The 14,760-nt window shown below is 54.1% G+C and overlaps 2 protein-coding genes across 10 annotated transcripts in view; both read left to right on the top strand.

Moving 5' to 3' along the window:
• The window catches only part of Zdhhc18 (zinc finger DHHC-type palmitoyltransferase 18), a 38,541-nt gene extending 24,006 nt beyond the window's left edge, over positions 1-14,535 (top strand). The window contains exons 8-10 of one of the 9 annotated variants that reach the window (XM_039110389.2): positions 1,034-1,133; positions 3,281-3,358; positions 3,840-3,910. In XM_039110389.2, coding sequence (XP_038966317.1) covers positions 1,034-1,133; positions 3,281-3,322 — 142 coding nt within the window. In that variant the 3' untranslated portion in view covers positions 3,323-3,358; positions 3,840-3,910. 9 annotated transcript variants of the gene reach the window in all.
• Sfn (stratifin) lies at positions 7,984-9,256 on the top strand. Its single transcript, NM_001416777.1, has one exon. It carries the CDS (start codon positions 8,045-8,047, stop codon positions 8,789-8,791), a length of 747 nt encoding a protein of 248 aa, NP_001403706.1. The 5' UTR covers positions 7,984-8,044; the 3' UTR covers positions 8,792-9,256.
• Positions 14,536-14,760: the final 225 nt, after the last annotated feature.

The following is a 14,760-nucleotide window of genomic DNA, read 5'->3' as shown; positions in this document are numbered from 1 at the left end:
TCTGGAGCCCTCATGGGAGTTCTGGACCTTAGCAGGTCTTTCTCCCTGTGTGCTCAGGTTCCCTCTGTCCACCATCCTCTGCCGAATGACTCGGGAATTCTGAGGAAGGCTGTCACGTAATCACCTGTACTCATTTGTAGAATAAAAGTAAAGCCTCTAACCCCAGCACTTAAAGGCCGAAGCAGGAGGATTGCTTCATGTTCAAGACCACCCTAGGACACAGAAACTGTTTCAAAGGGTGGGGGGAGTACAAAATATTAAAAAACACTGGGCATCCTGTTTAATCCCACTCCTCAGAGGTGCCACAGTGACTGTCAGGACCACACGTGGGTGCCGTGTTCTGTCTGTACAGGGTGGGGTGTCTGCAGCGGCTCAGCCCTGCTGGGAAGTTCTGTGTCAGTTCTGACAGCAGGGGGCGCCAGAGCTCCAGAACAGGCGTTGGCTGGGCATGGGTGCTGTGGGGACAAGACCTTCCTTACACACTTGTGCCCTGTCTAGGGGACAGGACACTGGGCCTCTGACTGCCTCCAGGTAATGATTATTACTTAGTTCTCTCTCACTGCCTGGCTTCTTGGCACCCAGACAGCTGAGTCACTTTGGATTAACATTGAATTAGGCTGGGAGGTAGAAGCAAGCCTGTGGGAAGTTCGAGGTCGGCTTCAAGTGCTTGGGACCCTGTCTCAAGAAAACAAAAACACTTTGTCCTGTTGGCACTTGCCCCAGAAGGTCTTGTTTTAAGTGTATTTACCTCTACTCACCTGTACGTGTGGGTGAGTGAAGTTCATTCAAGTGTGTGCACACACACACACCAGGGTGTGTGTGTGAGGTCCAAGGACAGACGGCTCTCCTTCTATCTATGGGTCCCTAGGATGCGGTGGCAAACCCCAGCCCCAGAGGGACAGTCCTAATCTCCTGAACGGAAAGCAGCTTCCCTGAGCTTCTAGGGCTGGGTCCTTCCCGGGAGGACTGGCAGACCGCACTGCCTAGCCCTTAGCCTAGAGCTTATAGCTGTCTTGTCCTTGTGTCTTGGAAGCCTGATCGACCGGAGGGGATTTGTGCAGTCTGATACTGTGCTGCCCTCGCCCATCAGAAGTGATGAGCCAGCCTGTGGAGCCAAGCCAGACGCCAGCATGGTAGGAGGCCACCCCTAAATGTGACTGAGTGCTTGCCACCCACCGCCCTCCACGCCTGCCGGGACCCTCCCCGCCTGCCGGGACCCTCCCCATGCCATCTGAGGGAAGCAGAGCTGCCAAAGACTCCAGTCTTTTCCTATTTATTTCCCACCCTGTGTGGTTTTGGTCTTTTTTTTTTTTTTTTTTTTTTTTTTGAACTGTCCTATGGCTGTGCCCTCTGCTCCCAAACCTAGGGGCCCACAGTTTAGGCCCTAGGTCCCCAGCAGGTCAGTGACAAGAAAGTCACAGCCTCTGGAGGCCACTAAGGAGACCATGCCAAGTCACTGCCTGTGCCCAGGGAGGCCCAGCATGAGTGAGGGTATGGACTGAATGGGCAGCCTCCCAGCTGGAGGCCTGCTCGGACTCCAGTGAGCCAGGGGCTTCTGGAAGAGGCCACAGGCAACGGATGGGGACCCTTTCCGGAACTGCTTTGTTTTGGGGACTCCTACATTCTGTTTGATGACCACTGGGGTTTTTTTGGGGGGGGGAGGTGTGTGGAGTTAGCCAATAGGATAGAGCCGGGGTACCGGTAGAGAGCATGGGCAGAGGGTGGGAAGCAGCCTGTGTCAGAGGAAGCCAAACGAGCCATCCAGGCCTTCAGAACCTCAGCTCCTGTAGAGTCGTGGGCACCACAGTAGGAATGGGGACCTGACTTTCCCCCTGCCCACGGAGACTCTCTAAAGGATCCTTTTCTGTACCCCCCAATCCCTCTTCCAGGTCAGGGTTAGAGGCGGGTGGGTTAGCTCATGCTGGCAATACTTGAAACGGGTTTATTAATGCTGGGTATTTTGCACAATTTTATAGACTTCTTTTTTACATAGCCCTTTAAAAATAGGAGTTAATGTGTTACTGTCCGTGTAGTGCCAAGGCAAGGGTTTTCAGAAGGCTAGGTAGTTGAATACACTTATTATAGCAGATCTAGCTGTGAGGGACTGTGTGTATGCTCACACATGTGTCCATGTATGCCTGTGACAGATACAGCTGACTCACGTGTCCCCTGGGCTGTTCCCTTTCCCCATTGCCCTGAGTCCAGAAGCAGCCCACTGTATGGGGGACTGGGTGGGAGGATGGGCTTTAGTCCCAAGATGGAGACCACTGGCTCCTGCCCTCCTGCCTTCCACCAAGGCCTTTAAGACTCTGCCACCCAGCCCTCAGGCCAGGCTCCCAGCTGTGACCTGCCCCAACAGGCTGAGGCTAGGTGTGGTGGGTGGGGTGATGGCTCTGGGGAGCGGCTGCCCTGCAAGCCACACCCCCTCCTAGGTGTTCTGCTTTGAGTGTAGGCCTCAGTGCTAGGGATTGAACCCCAGAGCATTTCTGCTAATCAGGAATGAGAGAGGAAGGGACAGAGTGGACCAGAGGCATGTGTGCTTGTCCAGAAGCCTGGAGGATGGCCTTCTGCTGGCAGCTGTAGTTTCTAATCGAAATAGTCCTGTTCTCCTTGGCCCTTCGGGTGGGCTGAAGCCCTTGTGAGTCATAACATAGGAAGTCACTACAGAGTCCCTTCCTTGCTCCCAAGGCCAGTGGGTCCCTGGAAGAGCTGGGAAGTGGTGGGTGCCAGGGGGCCCCTGGGAGATGGCTTCAGAGCCCTGGGCCATCCTGAGTGGCCCTGGGAGGTAGATAGGAAGGGGCTGGGAGGCTCCCTAGCTCACCTTTTATTTGAGCCAGTATTCCTTGCTCCTGCTTGTAATAAAGCCTCTTGTTTTTAAGAGCTGATTTGCTTTCGTTTAGTTTTTGTTCGCTTTTATTTTGCTGAGTCCCTGGCCTGCAGCTTAGCCTTGGGGTTCTTTCACACAGGCCTGGGTCTTTCCTGGGAGTTAGAGGGCAGGCGGGCAGCCCACTGATTGGTGGGATCTCTGCAGAGTAGAGGGGCTGTGGCTAAAGCACCTGTCCGCCTTCATCTTGTCTACCTTCTTGTGCCCCCAGGACTCTGTGCCTCCTAAGTTCTTTCCTGCTAACTTTCCACCCTGATCCCCAGCGATTGCTCAGCATGTGTGAGACAGGAGGTCCCAGTCCGAGCTTCTTGTTCCTAGCCCCAACCCAACCTCCTAGGCAGCCACAGTAGCCAGACAGACGGTAACACGGGTCCACCTCTCTGGTATCTCCTCCAGGAGGACACCTGTCAGGACTTTGCCATCTCTTGCACAGCCTGAGGGGAGCTAACAGGCCTCTTTGCAGAGGGTTAGCTGGTAAGACCATGTGTCACGTGTCAGCCAGCAGTGCCCGCCCCTCCCCTCCTCACCATCCCACCGTCATCGTCATCGCATGCCTCACCAACCCCGTGGAGTCAGTCCATCCATGTGTCTGGTGTGTGGTGTGGCATGTGTGCTGACAACAGCAGGTCCCGGGGTGCCCCTCACCCCCAAACAGGAGGCTCTTAGCCTTGTCCCACCTCCCCCATGGACTTCCTTTCTAGAAGAAGGGGTGAGGCTGGGAAGAGTGGTCCTCCTGCTCTGAAGCCCTCAGTCAGGCCACTAACATCTGCATCCCCTTCACGTCCCTGCCAAGCAAGCTCTCTGCTGCCTGCTGCCTGTGCTTTGGCCCTTTTCTGGGAGAGAGACAGGTACTGTGGTAGCCCTTGACCCACTCAGAGCCCTATAGGCTGCCCATTTCTGCCCGTCTGCTAACCCTCTTCTTCTCCTTCTTTGCCTTCCTGCCGGGACCATCCAGTATGTGCGGGGGCTTAAGGAGCTCCTGAGGACCGCCACTCTCTGCCCCTTCAGGAGTGGCCTGGGGGGAGCCAGGCACCCAGCACCTCCACCTGCCTAACTTGTGGCCCATCTGCCACCATCTGTGCCTACAGGGTCCGTCCCCCAGCCTGTCCTACTTATGTGCTCTTAGAGCCTCCCCACCAACCGTGGGCAGGCGCTGGGCTCTAGTCCCCGACCCCAACTCCTTGCTGGCCAGAATGTAGAAAGCCATACACTGTAACACTGCTGCACCTCGCCCTCCCCTCCTGCCCTCATGCCCCTTCCCCAGATTTGTGAACTGTGAGACTCTTTAGGAATCTTGCCTTGCAGCCTCCCCCCAGTCAGCAGAGCCATAGGCCAGCCTAGCAGGTTCCTTCAGGAGCTATCTGGGTGTTGATGACGCTGCTGAACAAGTTTGGCAACTGCTCTAAGCACAATGGGCTTGACACTGTTCCCACGCCCCCATCCCCCCCAGTAGGATGTGGAGTGTGAGCCTGTATCCTTGGCCCCAGGCACCAAGGGCTAGACAGCTCCCGCGTTCTTCCGAGGACCCATAGGGAGCCGGGTCAGACCGGGGAGAGCAGCTTCATCCAGCCCAGGGGCTGCTCACCTGCTGTCCACTACCTTTTGTAAGAGAAATAAAGACCTCCCCCCTTCTTCTTGCCTTCTCGCCGTAGCCTGGAGTGTGTTGAGCCACTTTCCTTTGGGGTCCTGGGTGGGGTCTGCTGTGGGTGTGTGAGAGCAGCTGCCTCAAACCCCAGCACGGGAGGGTGGGGACTTGGAGGAGCCCTAAACTTGGAGAATGCCATACCCGGGAGGGGGCTGCCAAGCTCCTGTTACCAGTGGGGAGACCAAAGCCCAGGGGCAGGAAGGGACCTGCCCAAGGCTTCTTATAACTCAGTTGGAATGCAGCCCTGACGTCATTCTGTTCTGGTTCCATAAATTCCACACCGTCTGGTACCCTAGACGGTCGTAGACGGGGGCTACCTCGCACAGCATTGCTTTAGAAGAAAAAGGCAAAGATCTGAATCACCTAAGCCTCCTCTGCTGTCCCTTCCCAAAGGCAACGGGTGCACAGCTCTGAGCCACTGCGCTCTTACTCACAACCAACACAGACCCCTCTGGTCAAACCGCTGAATTTGAGCATTCCAAAGACAGGAGTTACCTAGGAAATTACTAGAAAAGGTTTTGCCAGTTGTGGTCGCTTCTTTCTAACTCTAAGAAGAATCCCTCTTGCTACAATCGGGTGCTCCAGAAAGGATGAGGAACACCACCCCCCATGCCCACCCCTCACTGGACCTCGAGCCCATCTGTCTCCTGTCCTGCTGACTCAGGCAGGCTCTGCGGTCCCAAGCTCTGCCAGGACCTGCTGCCTCCTGCCTGCCTGGGCTCCTGGACTTGGGAAGTAGGAAGCCTGGAGGCAAAGGGAGGCAACTGAAACAGGAACTGAGTCAGGAGGTGCAGGCCAGAGCTGGTAGGAGTGTCAAGGCCTGGCTTCAGTCGAAGAGGAAGGATAAGGACTGGGCTGAGGGTCTAACCCTGCTCTAAACCCCTACCAGGCTCCCGGCTTAAGAGGCGTGAGGAGAACACACCCTTCTTTGGACTTAGAAGCTTCAAGTTTACCAAGCCCCAGGTCCAGGCTCCTAGTGTCCTGGGATTTCCAAGTTGCCCCCCAGGACTTGGGGAAGCCCAGGCCAGGCTGGGAGCCAAGGAAGGCCCTTCAGGACCGAGAAGAATTCTCCAGCTGGAAAGGGAGGAGTCGGTGCCTATTATACCTAACAGTTTTGTCAGTCTGGAGAGGAAAGTTTGGACTGAGGACCCCTTCTCTTCTGTGGACACCTGGCCAGACCACAGGGGACAGATAGTTTTTTGTTTTTCGTTTTTTTTTTTTTTTCTTCTTTTTTTCGGAGCTGGGGACCGAACCCAGGGGCTTACCACTGAGCTAAATCCCCAACCCCAGGACAGAGAGTTTATGATCACTCATTCTATAGAACCCAGCTCAAAGGCAAAACCAGGGAGGGGCGCTGAGGGTGTATTTAGTTGGTTGAGTTCTTGGAACCCCTAGGTACAATCCCAGCATCACTGCACTGCTAAAGCAAGCATGGTGGCCACCCTTACATAGACCAGGCTGGGCTCAAACTCAGAGAGATCCTCCTCCCTGTTTCTGCCTCTCAACTGTAAGGATTATAGATGTGCACCAGTCTATGCAGGACTCCGTCAACTATCTCACATTCCACACACGCTGGGCAAGAACTCTACTGACCAAGATACACTCCTAGCCTCTTCTCCCAGGGCTGGGGCAGCATGACTCCCTTATAGCAGAGCCAGTCACCAACTGGAGTGTGTCCTGTGTGAGCTTAAATGCTAAGACTCTACTGGGCACCACCAAGCCCTTCCCTAACTTGATGTTTAGTATAGCTCTGTGTCTCTGCTGTGAGTTAAGCAAAGCCCTCAAGCTCTCAGGATGGAAATCCCATCCGCTTCCTGGGAAAACCCATAAAATTAGCCAGAACCCTGAAGTCTCTCGAGTCCCTTATTCTGTGACACAAACACATTCCCCAGCCTGTCTTCAGAGTTCTGGCCTACATCCCTCCCGGAGGCCAGGTGAGCATTCAGAAGCTGGGAGGAGACCGTCACGGTTGTGCAATAGGCCTGGTTCAAGGATTCAACTGCCTGGGTCCCAGGGAGAAAGTTCTTTAGAAGAGACCCTGGACTCCCATCTAAACTTTGGGTGTGGGGGGGGTGGCAGGGGGGTTAGACATAAGCAGGAACTTTACCCTCAATGCCCATTCTTTTAATAGGGCTTGAAAATAGGGCCCAACCAAGCAGGTATGGAAGGCTGGGAACCAAGTAAGTGAGATCCATCTCTGAGGAGGTTTCTCTCAGGGGTCAGAGGCAGGGTCAGGAAGGGACTGGAGAACCTCTGGGAGCCAAGTGGGGGATCTCACTGAGCTGGAATCACTCACTGCTCCATAAAACAAAATGGTATGTGTCATTACTGGCTCCGTTCTTCCAGCCCTGTCTTCCTCCCCAGGTTGATAGCGTCCCCCCTGGGGGACCAAACTGGACTGAGCACCCAAGTGGCCTGCTTCCCAGCCTCTGACACAGGTAATCTGAGTCAGGCAGGGGAGTGGGACAGTCAAAGAGCTAGGCCCCCGCCCTCTGGGAGCCCTGCCGACACATGACGACAGGCAGCTTGGAAGGGACAGGTGACTTGATGTGGAGAACCAGAGAGTAAAATCTCTGACAAGTGTCAACAGGCCACCAACTTGAAAGGGAAAATTGTGCTGTAAGGGGGAAGGTGTCCAACAAACGTATTGGGTGACTAATTACAAAGGCTGGGCCGGAGCGTCAGAGGCCGCTCGTTAAACACTTCATTAAGTGGCACCCTGAAATGCCACCTGTGCATTCCGGGTGTTCATAGGGCATCTTGAGGGACAACAGGGACCAAGGGACAGCGCTATCTTCAGGCTGACTCAGAAAGTAGTCCAGCTCTCACTTCCAGCTAATGGCTCCCAAGAAGAGCCAAAAGAAAGAGGGCGCAAGGAGGGGGAGGGGTTTAAGGGAGCTGGCAGCTTGTGACCTCAAGCTGGTTCACCCCTCGAGACTTGATAGTTCACTTCTACAGTCCTACAGAGCCAATTTGAGGGGGTGGGGGTGGGGTTGCCTCAGATCATGCATGCTCAAGTTTTTGGGAAACTGTACAGCCCTACCATACATGAGTTCTCGCCTGAACTATCCCGCCCTCTGTACCCGCTCACTGGGCTCCGCCTGGGCCAAAGCAACCCAGTGACTGAAGCCATTCTTGCCTGGAAAGAGCACCCTGAAAGACAATCTGATTTGGTAATCCAAAACGCTCCTGCAATGCAGCTCTGAGCAGCAGGGGGCAGTCTGGAGCCGAAAGGTGCCTGTTCAGGTGGGACCCGTGGCCAGGTTTCTCCTGCTGACTGTCCTGATGACTCATCCCACCCCTCCCATCCCAGCCCTTTTACCTTTAAGGTAGAGCCGGAAAGGGTGTGGAGAGAAGAGGAGGAGGCAGGACCCAGGCCCGCCCAGGCCACGCCCAACCCTGCTCAGGGCCACACCACCCCAGCCAAAAGGCCGGCCCAGAGCAAGGGAGCCGCAGAATCCAGCATTGGTCTCAAGGCAGCCAGTTCGTCCGCCTGTCTGTCCATCCTCGGAGTCATGGAGAGAGCCAGTCTGATCCAGAAGGCCAAGTTGGCCGAACAGGCCGAACGCTACGAAGACATGGCAGCTTTCATGAAGAGTGCCGTGGAAAAGGGTGAGGAGCTCTCCTGCGAGGAGCGGAACCTGCTCTCCGTGGCCTACAAGAACGTGGTGGGCGGCCAGAGAGCGGCCTGGAGAGTCCTGTCCAGCATCGAGCAGAAGAGCAACGAGGAGGGGTCTGAAGAGAAGGGCCCCGAGGTGAAAGAGTACCGGGAGAAGGTAGAGACCGAGCTCAGAGGTGTGTGCGACACCGTGCTAGGCTTGCTGGACTCCCACCTCATCAAAGGGGCTGGAGAGGCTGAGAGCCGCGTCTTCTACCTGAAGATGAAGGGTGACTACTACCGCTACCTAGCTGAGGTGGCCACTGGTGATGACAAGAAGCGCATCATCGATTCTGCCCGGTCAGCCTACCAGGAGGCCATGGACATCAGCAAGAAGGAGATGCCGCCCACCAACCCCATACGCCTGGGCCTGGCCCTGAACTTTTCCGTCTTCCACTACGAGATAGCCAACAGCCCCGAGGAGGCCATCTCACTTGCCAAGACCACCTTCGACGAGGCCATGGCCGATCTGCACACCCTCAGTGAGGACTCCTACAAGGACAGCACCCTCATCATGCAGCTGCTGAGAGACAACCTGACGCTGTGGACAGCCGACAATGCTGGGGAAGAGGGTGGCGAGGCTCCAGAGGAGCCCCAGAGCTGAAGCAGCCTACATCCTCCCTGTCCCGCCTTGCCCTCCAGTCCCCAGCCTGCAGAGAGGACTTAAACGGAGTAGGACTCTGCCCCTCCCAAACCCTGAATGTTTTGCCACACTTGGAAGGCTCCTTGGATGGGGTGCAGCCAAGCTGAGGCCACCAGGGCTGGGGAATCTCACTCTTCGTGCAGCTGTGTGGTGGGTGTTCCCAACCCTGGCCACCCCCTGCTCTCTGCACCTCCACTTCCTACCACCACTCCTGAGCCTGTGTCCTCCCTCTGTGCCTTCCTCGGGCACCTGTTGCTTCTGGATCCTAGGAGTCGAGGCTCCCCACCCCTGTGGCTGAGAACTGGACTGTGGCAAGGGCTGGGTGTGTGTGTGTGAGTGTGTGCGAGTGTGCGTGCGTGAATGAGAGGGAACACGTTTACTGGGTGTGACCATGTTACCACTCAATAAAGTTGCCCTGTGACACTCGGTCTTCTTCAGTTATTGTTTATGGGCTGCGAGTAGAATTGGCAATGAGTTGGAGAACTGGACTCTGAAACTCTGAGCTAGGGCTGTCCCTTGGGGCTGTCTGGGTGACCTGGAAGTGAGACGAGCCTTTGGGTCGGTGTCGGTGGTGACCTGGAAATTTTTGGGTAGGGTGACTTGAGGTGAGAAGCCATCAGGAAGTCCCCGCAGCGCTTAAGCTCCAGCAGGTCAGAGCAGAGTGGGTGCTGTGGATGGGGAAGTTCAGATGCGGCGGGAGCCGCGAAGTCAGTGAAGTTTGAGCACAAGTGGCCTTAGAGACGCGCTGGCACTGAGGACCTCACATTGAAAAGCTGAAACCCGGCACATCAAGTGTGCTCAGATTTGAGCCGAGGGGTGCATCCGAGGCAGGGGCGTAGTGCCTCCATAAAACAAAACAGATCTAATAAGGGAAAGCTCCCCAATGCCCAGACAAAAAAGAAACCCGCTGGCGAGGAGCCGGAGCGAGCTGGGTGGGAAGGCCCGCGGGGAGTCCGGCTGAGCAGCCCACGGCCCGCTCTCCCGGCAGGCAGCAACACGCACCAGCCCGCCGCAGCCCGCCGCCGCCTCCATGGCCCAATCAGGACGCACTCTCCACAGAGCCCCGCCCCTGGAACCCGGTTGGCCAATGGGAGAGCGAAAGGAGAATCCTCCGGCCCCTCCAGCCCGGCTTTCAGGAAAAGACGTAGCTGCGTCCCGGTCGCCCGTGGAGCGCAGCGGGGCGGCGTCTTCCCGGTTTCACTCAGACAAGTTGCCACCCGCCCGACCCGGGAGCTCGTCCCCCACCCCCGGGAGCAGCGGGACAGGGAGGGGCCGCGCGCAAAACTTAGTCTCCGCCCTCTGAGTCACCGACTCACCTGGCGGTGTCTAGACCAGGCCCGCGGCTGAAATCGATTGGGAAGAGGCCAAGACGCTCCTCCTCCGGAGCTTCGGAGGCAGAGCAGCGCCGGTCGCCAAAAGGCTTGGTTATGTCCCTGACTTGCTTTGCAGCCCAGAAAAACCATAGCACCTCCCAGGGCCTCAGTTTCCCTTCTGTACCCCTAAGACTTAACAGTTAGAGAAAGTGAAAAAGCGGGGCTCTGCTTAGGTGCAAGGCTTCGGCTACCTTACCGGAGGCTCTTAACTTTTGGGTCGTCCTTTGAATAAGTTGCTTCCTAGGCAGGGCATGGTGGCGGATTCCCTTACCCGGAGCACTCTGAGGCAGGACGGATCCTTCCCGTGAGCCAGGGTGTGGCTCAGATTATCTAAGGTCCAAGCGCAGAAAACGGTGTGGGAGCTGGGGGTACACCCTCCAAAATGTTTCTGATTAATTCCAACCAGCGTCAGTCCATCTGGGATTTATCTAGTATTTCTGAACCCGAGACAGAATAAGCAAGAAGTCACTGCTAAAGTTGACCTGCGTACTCACTGGGTCACCTAAGAAGGCTCTCTAGCTTGACAGCAAGAGAACTCTTTCTGGAAGGATAGGAACTCAGCCCAAATTTACTGGATTCTTCACGTTTGGCCACACCTATGGTAATCTCCCCTAACTCTTCAGGGAAGTTGCTGGGCCTCTTTGGAGCATTCGGGGTAGTTTTCTCATTTCCTGGTGATGTGTTGAATTTCAAGGTTCCAAAGCCACACAGAATCTGGACTAGGGCAGGCAACTCCCCGCAGCTTAGGAGGTGACCCGGTTTCTTTCCACTAGACTGGTCCGGTGACTTTCTCTTAATGGGGTAGGTCCTGGGAAAGGAACTCCTTCTGCGTCTCTCAGCGTCTGCCTTCTGTGTGTTGGCTCCAGACCACGTATGAGTGGATGGGAGCTGTCCTAAGGTACTGTGCTGGGCTTAAGGGTAATCAAGAGATGCCCTGGGTAATGAAGCCCGTTGTTTATTAATAAGCACCAGATCGTAGCTGGTTAAGGCTGTATTTGTACCAAAGTGGTCTCAGACCTTTTTTGTCTGTGACGTGGTTAAAAAAAATTGTGGGGTAGAGAGACGGCTTGGCAGTTAAGAGCACTGGCTGTTCGGTTCCCAGCACCCACATGGTAGCCCACTTCTGTCTGCAACTCCAGTCCCAGGGGGATGTGATGCCCTTCACTTACCATATTGCACGGGTAGTACACAGCACAGATGCAAATTAGTCACCCATGCAATAAAAACCAATTTAAAAAGGTTTTAAATTGGGGTTGGGGATTTAGCTCAGTGGTAGAGCGCTTGCCTAGCAAGGCCCTGGGTTCGGTCCCCAGCTCCGAAAAAAAAAAAAAGAAAAAGAAAAAGAAAAAAGAAAAAAATTATGATCATCTTTTCCTGGTCTAGGTTTGATATTTAAAGTCAAGCTGGAGGAAGGGATGCGCACCTTTCCAGGAAAGCCAGGACTATGAAAACAAACAAACAAACAAACAAACAAACAAACCCTGTTTTGAAAACAAAAACCAAACAAATCTTTCAGTCCAGCTGGGCTTGGTGCATGCACACACAGGAGGCAGACTAAGGTGCATCTTTGTGTGTTCTAGGCCAGCCTGGTCTACAGAGTGAACTCAGCAGGACAGCTAGGACCATCTACAGAAACGCTGTCTCAAAAAAAAAATTTTTTTTTCAGTCTAGGCTGTCTGGCTTGCTCAGTAGTTGAGTCCTTGCTGCTATTCCAGGGGTCCTGAATTTGGTTCCTAGTACCATAGCCACAGGCTCACTGTAATTCCAGCTCTAGGGATCTTCTGGGAACTGTGGGCAACACACACACACACACACACACACACACACACACACACACACACACACACACACTAAAATAAAAATATCTAAAATCTCCATTTCCACCAATGGTACAGTGTCTTTGGGGGTAATGAAGTGTTCTAGTTTTAAGTAGTGTGGAAGGTTAAATTGCTTTGTGGTAATCATAGGACTTGAACATTGGGGATAAATTTTAGGATACATCAATTACATCTCGGTTTATTTTTCTTAAGATTCGTTTTTATTTTATATGCGTTGGTGTTTTGCTTGCATATCCTGTCTGTCTGTCTGAGGGCATCAGATCCCCTGGAACTGGAGTTGCAGACAGTTGTGAGACACATGTGGGTTCTGGAAGTTGAACATAGGTCTTCTGAACCTTAGCTTCTGAGCCCTCTCTCTAGCCCCTACGTCTTGGTTTTTACAGTCTGCCTTAGGGCTGGGTAGCTCAGTGGTAGAGCGCTTGTCCGCCATGTGCAAATCCCTGAGTTCAGACCAGAACACCAGAAAACAGGAAATCTGAGCCAGGAACTGTGGTGTCAACCAAGTGTCTGGAAACCTGAGGTCAGTCGAGGCAAGTTGGTGAGGCATGGTCACTGAGTAAAATGTAAGGGCCAGGGAGATGGCTCGGTGGCAGTTGGAGCTTGGAGCCCCAGAAACCCACGTGAATGCTGAGTGGGCACGGCGGCCTGCCTGTGATTGGAGCATGGGAAGGCAGAGGCAGGGCTTGCCAGGAGCGAGCTGACCACATCAGCAAGCTCTGAATTCGATCAAGAGACCCTGCGTCAGTCAAGGGCCTGTGGGGATGGGGTGGCAAACTGCCTTTAATCCCAGCACTCAGGAGGACAGCCTAGTCTACAGAATAAGTTCCAGGACAGCCAGAGCTACACAGAGATATCCCGACTCAAAAGAAACAAAACAAACAAAAACACGCACACACACATATGTCACACGACACAATAAAAATTTAAGGAATGGGGGTTGGGGATTTAGCTCAGTGATAGAGCGCTTGCCTAGCAAGCGCAAGGCCCTGGGTTCGGTCCCCAGCTCTGAAAAAAAAAAAAAAGTATGCCTATTTTCTGCTTTTTAGCTTTTTGAGATAAGGTTTCAGACTGAAGCCTAGGTTGACCTGAGCTACGTAGCTCAGGCTGGACTTTATCATTCTCCTGACTCAGCCTCCCAAGTGTGAGCCATCAGGTCTGGTTTCTTTTTCTGACTTTTTCCTAGACAAGGTCTCATTAGCCTAGATAGCCTTGAACTTGGTATGCAGCTGAGGGTAACCTTGAACTCCACGTCCCAATGGCCCACCCTCCAGGTACTGGAATGAAAGGCATGTGGCCCCACACCAAGACTGCCCTTCCATGCAACTGTGACTGCAAGAAAGTCAAATTGGCCCTGTCGATCAGAAGGTATAGGTGACACCCATGCCATCGTATGTATCTGCTTCACTCATGAAGCAACTGGGGCTCAGAGCACCTTAAGGACTTCACCCAAGGTTAGACCACTGCTTATGCAGTGGGACAGGATCTGACTCTCAGGCCCATGGTCTTGGAACAGCTATTTTCTAACTGTTCCCAGGCTGCCTCCAGGCAGGACCCAGGTGGCTGGGGCGTCCTGTTTCCACACACTATGGCTAAAATAGCCACACATATGTCTGTTTTGTGTGTTAGGGTTTCTTGAAACATGTATTATGTTGTGCTAAATTGGTCCTGCTCTGGACTTCCTAAAAAAACAAAAAAACAAAACAAAACAAACTCAAACACCAAGCCAAACCAAAATACGCTTTTCTCCGTCTAGTTGCCATAGGCCTCCTTCAGCAGAGGGGAGCCAGCCCTCAGAGTCCTGTTGGGGTGGACGGGTTTCCAGCTCTCACACGACGTTTAGGTCTCCTTAACCTGCTTCCTCTTTGCTGCTGATCTTCAACTGGTTCACAGGGCCCACACCACCCCCCACCTCGGCTCCGTGTGGGGTGGGGAAGGCAGGTTTCTGCAAAGTGTGCCTCCCTCCCACGAGCCCCCCTCGCTCCACCTACCCACTGAGTCAGGAGCCAGGAATGTCTGTGGGGGCAGCAGACCGGCATGCCACCCTGGGGGTGTCCAGGGCTGATTCATCTCACCTTTCCACACAATCTTCACCTTACAGGGCTAGGAAATTGAAGTCTGTCTGGAGATAAGAGAGCAACCCTGGACTCTGGGAAGCGGAGTTCGTAAACCTGTGAGCAGGGAGAACCTTTAGGGATTGCTTAGGGCTCTACACTCCTGTGCTGAGCTGCTGAAAAGAGCTGGGGTGGGGTGGGAAGACGGAAGACATATTCGTTTTCCCGAATCTCTCTCAGAGTAAAGCTGACCTGTGATCTCCATCTGATCTTAGAGACTCAAAGGTCGACGTGGAAGACGGGAAAAGCGTCCATCTCCTTGGCTGGTTTTGTGACCCACAAAGCCATGTGAACACTGGAGGACTTGAGATACTGGGAACGCAACTCTGTCCAGAGTCTCTGAATTCAGATCTCAGCATCCACATTAAAAGTCCTACACAGCACATCTGTCATCCCAGGGCTGTGGGCAGAGAGAAGAAAGGTCTTCGGGGCTTGCTTGCTGGCCAGCTAGTCTGCAGAATCAGCGAACCCCAGGACAATGAGAGACCCTGTTCTGAGGGCTGCAAGACGGTTTAATGGTGGAAGGCAGCTGCTGCCAAGCCTAACCACCTGAGTTTCATCATTGTGACTCTCACTTTTGTAAGATGCCCTCTGATCTCCACCATTGT

This window comes from Rattus norvegicus, chromosome 5, assembly GCF_036323735.1.
Source record: "Rattus norvegicus strain BN/NHsdMcwi chromosome 5, GRCr8, whole genome shotgun sequence".
NCBI classification, from domain to species: domain Eukaryota; kingdom Metazoa; phylum Chordata; class Mammalia; order Rodentia; family Muridae; genus Rattus; species Rattus norvegicus.
Note: the sequence above shows the minus strand (reverse complement) of the source record. Positions and strands in the feature narration are given on the sequence as shown.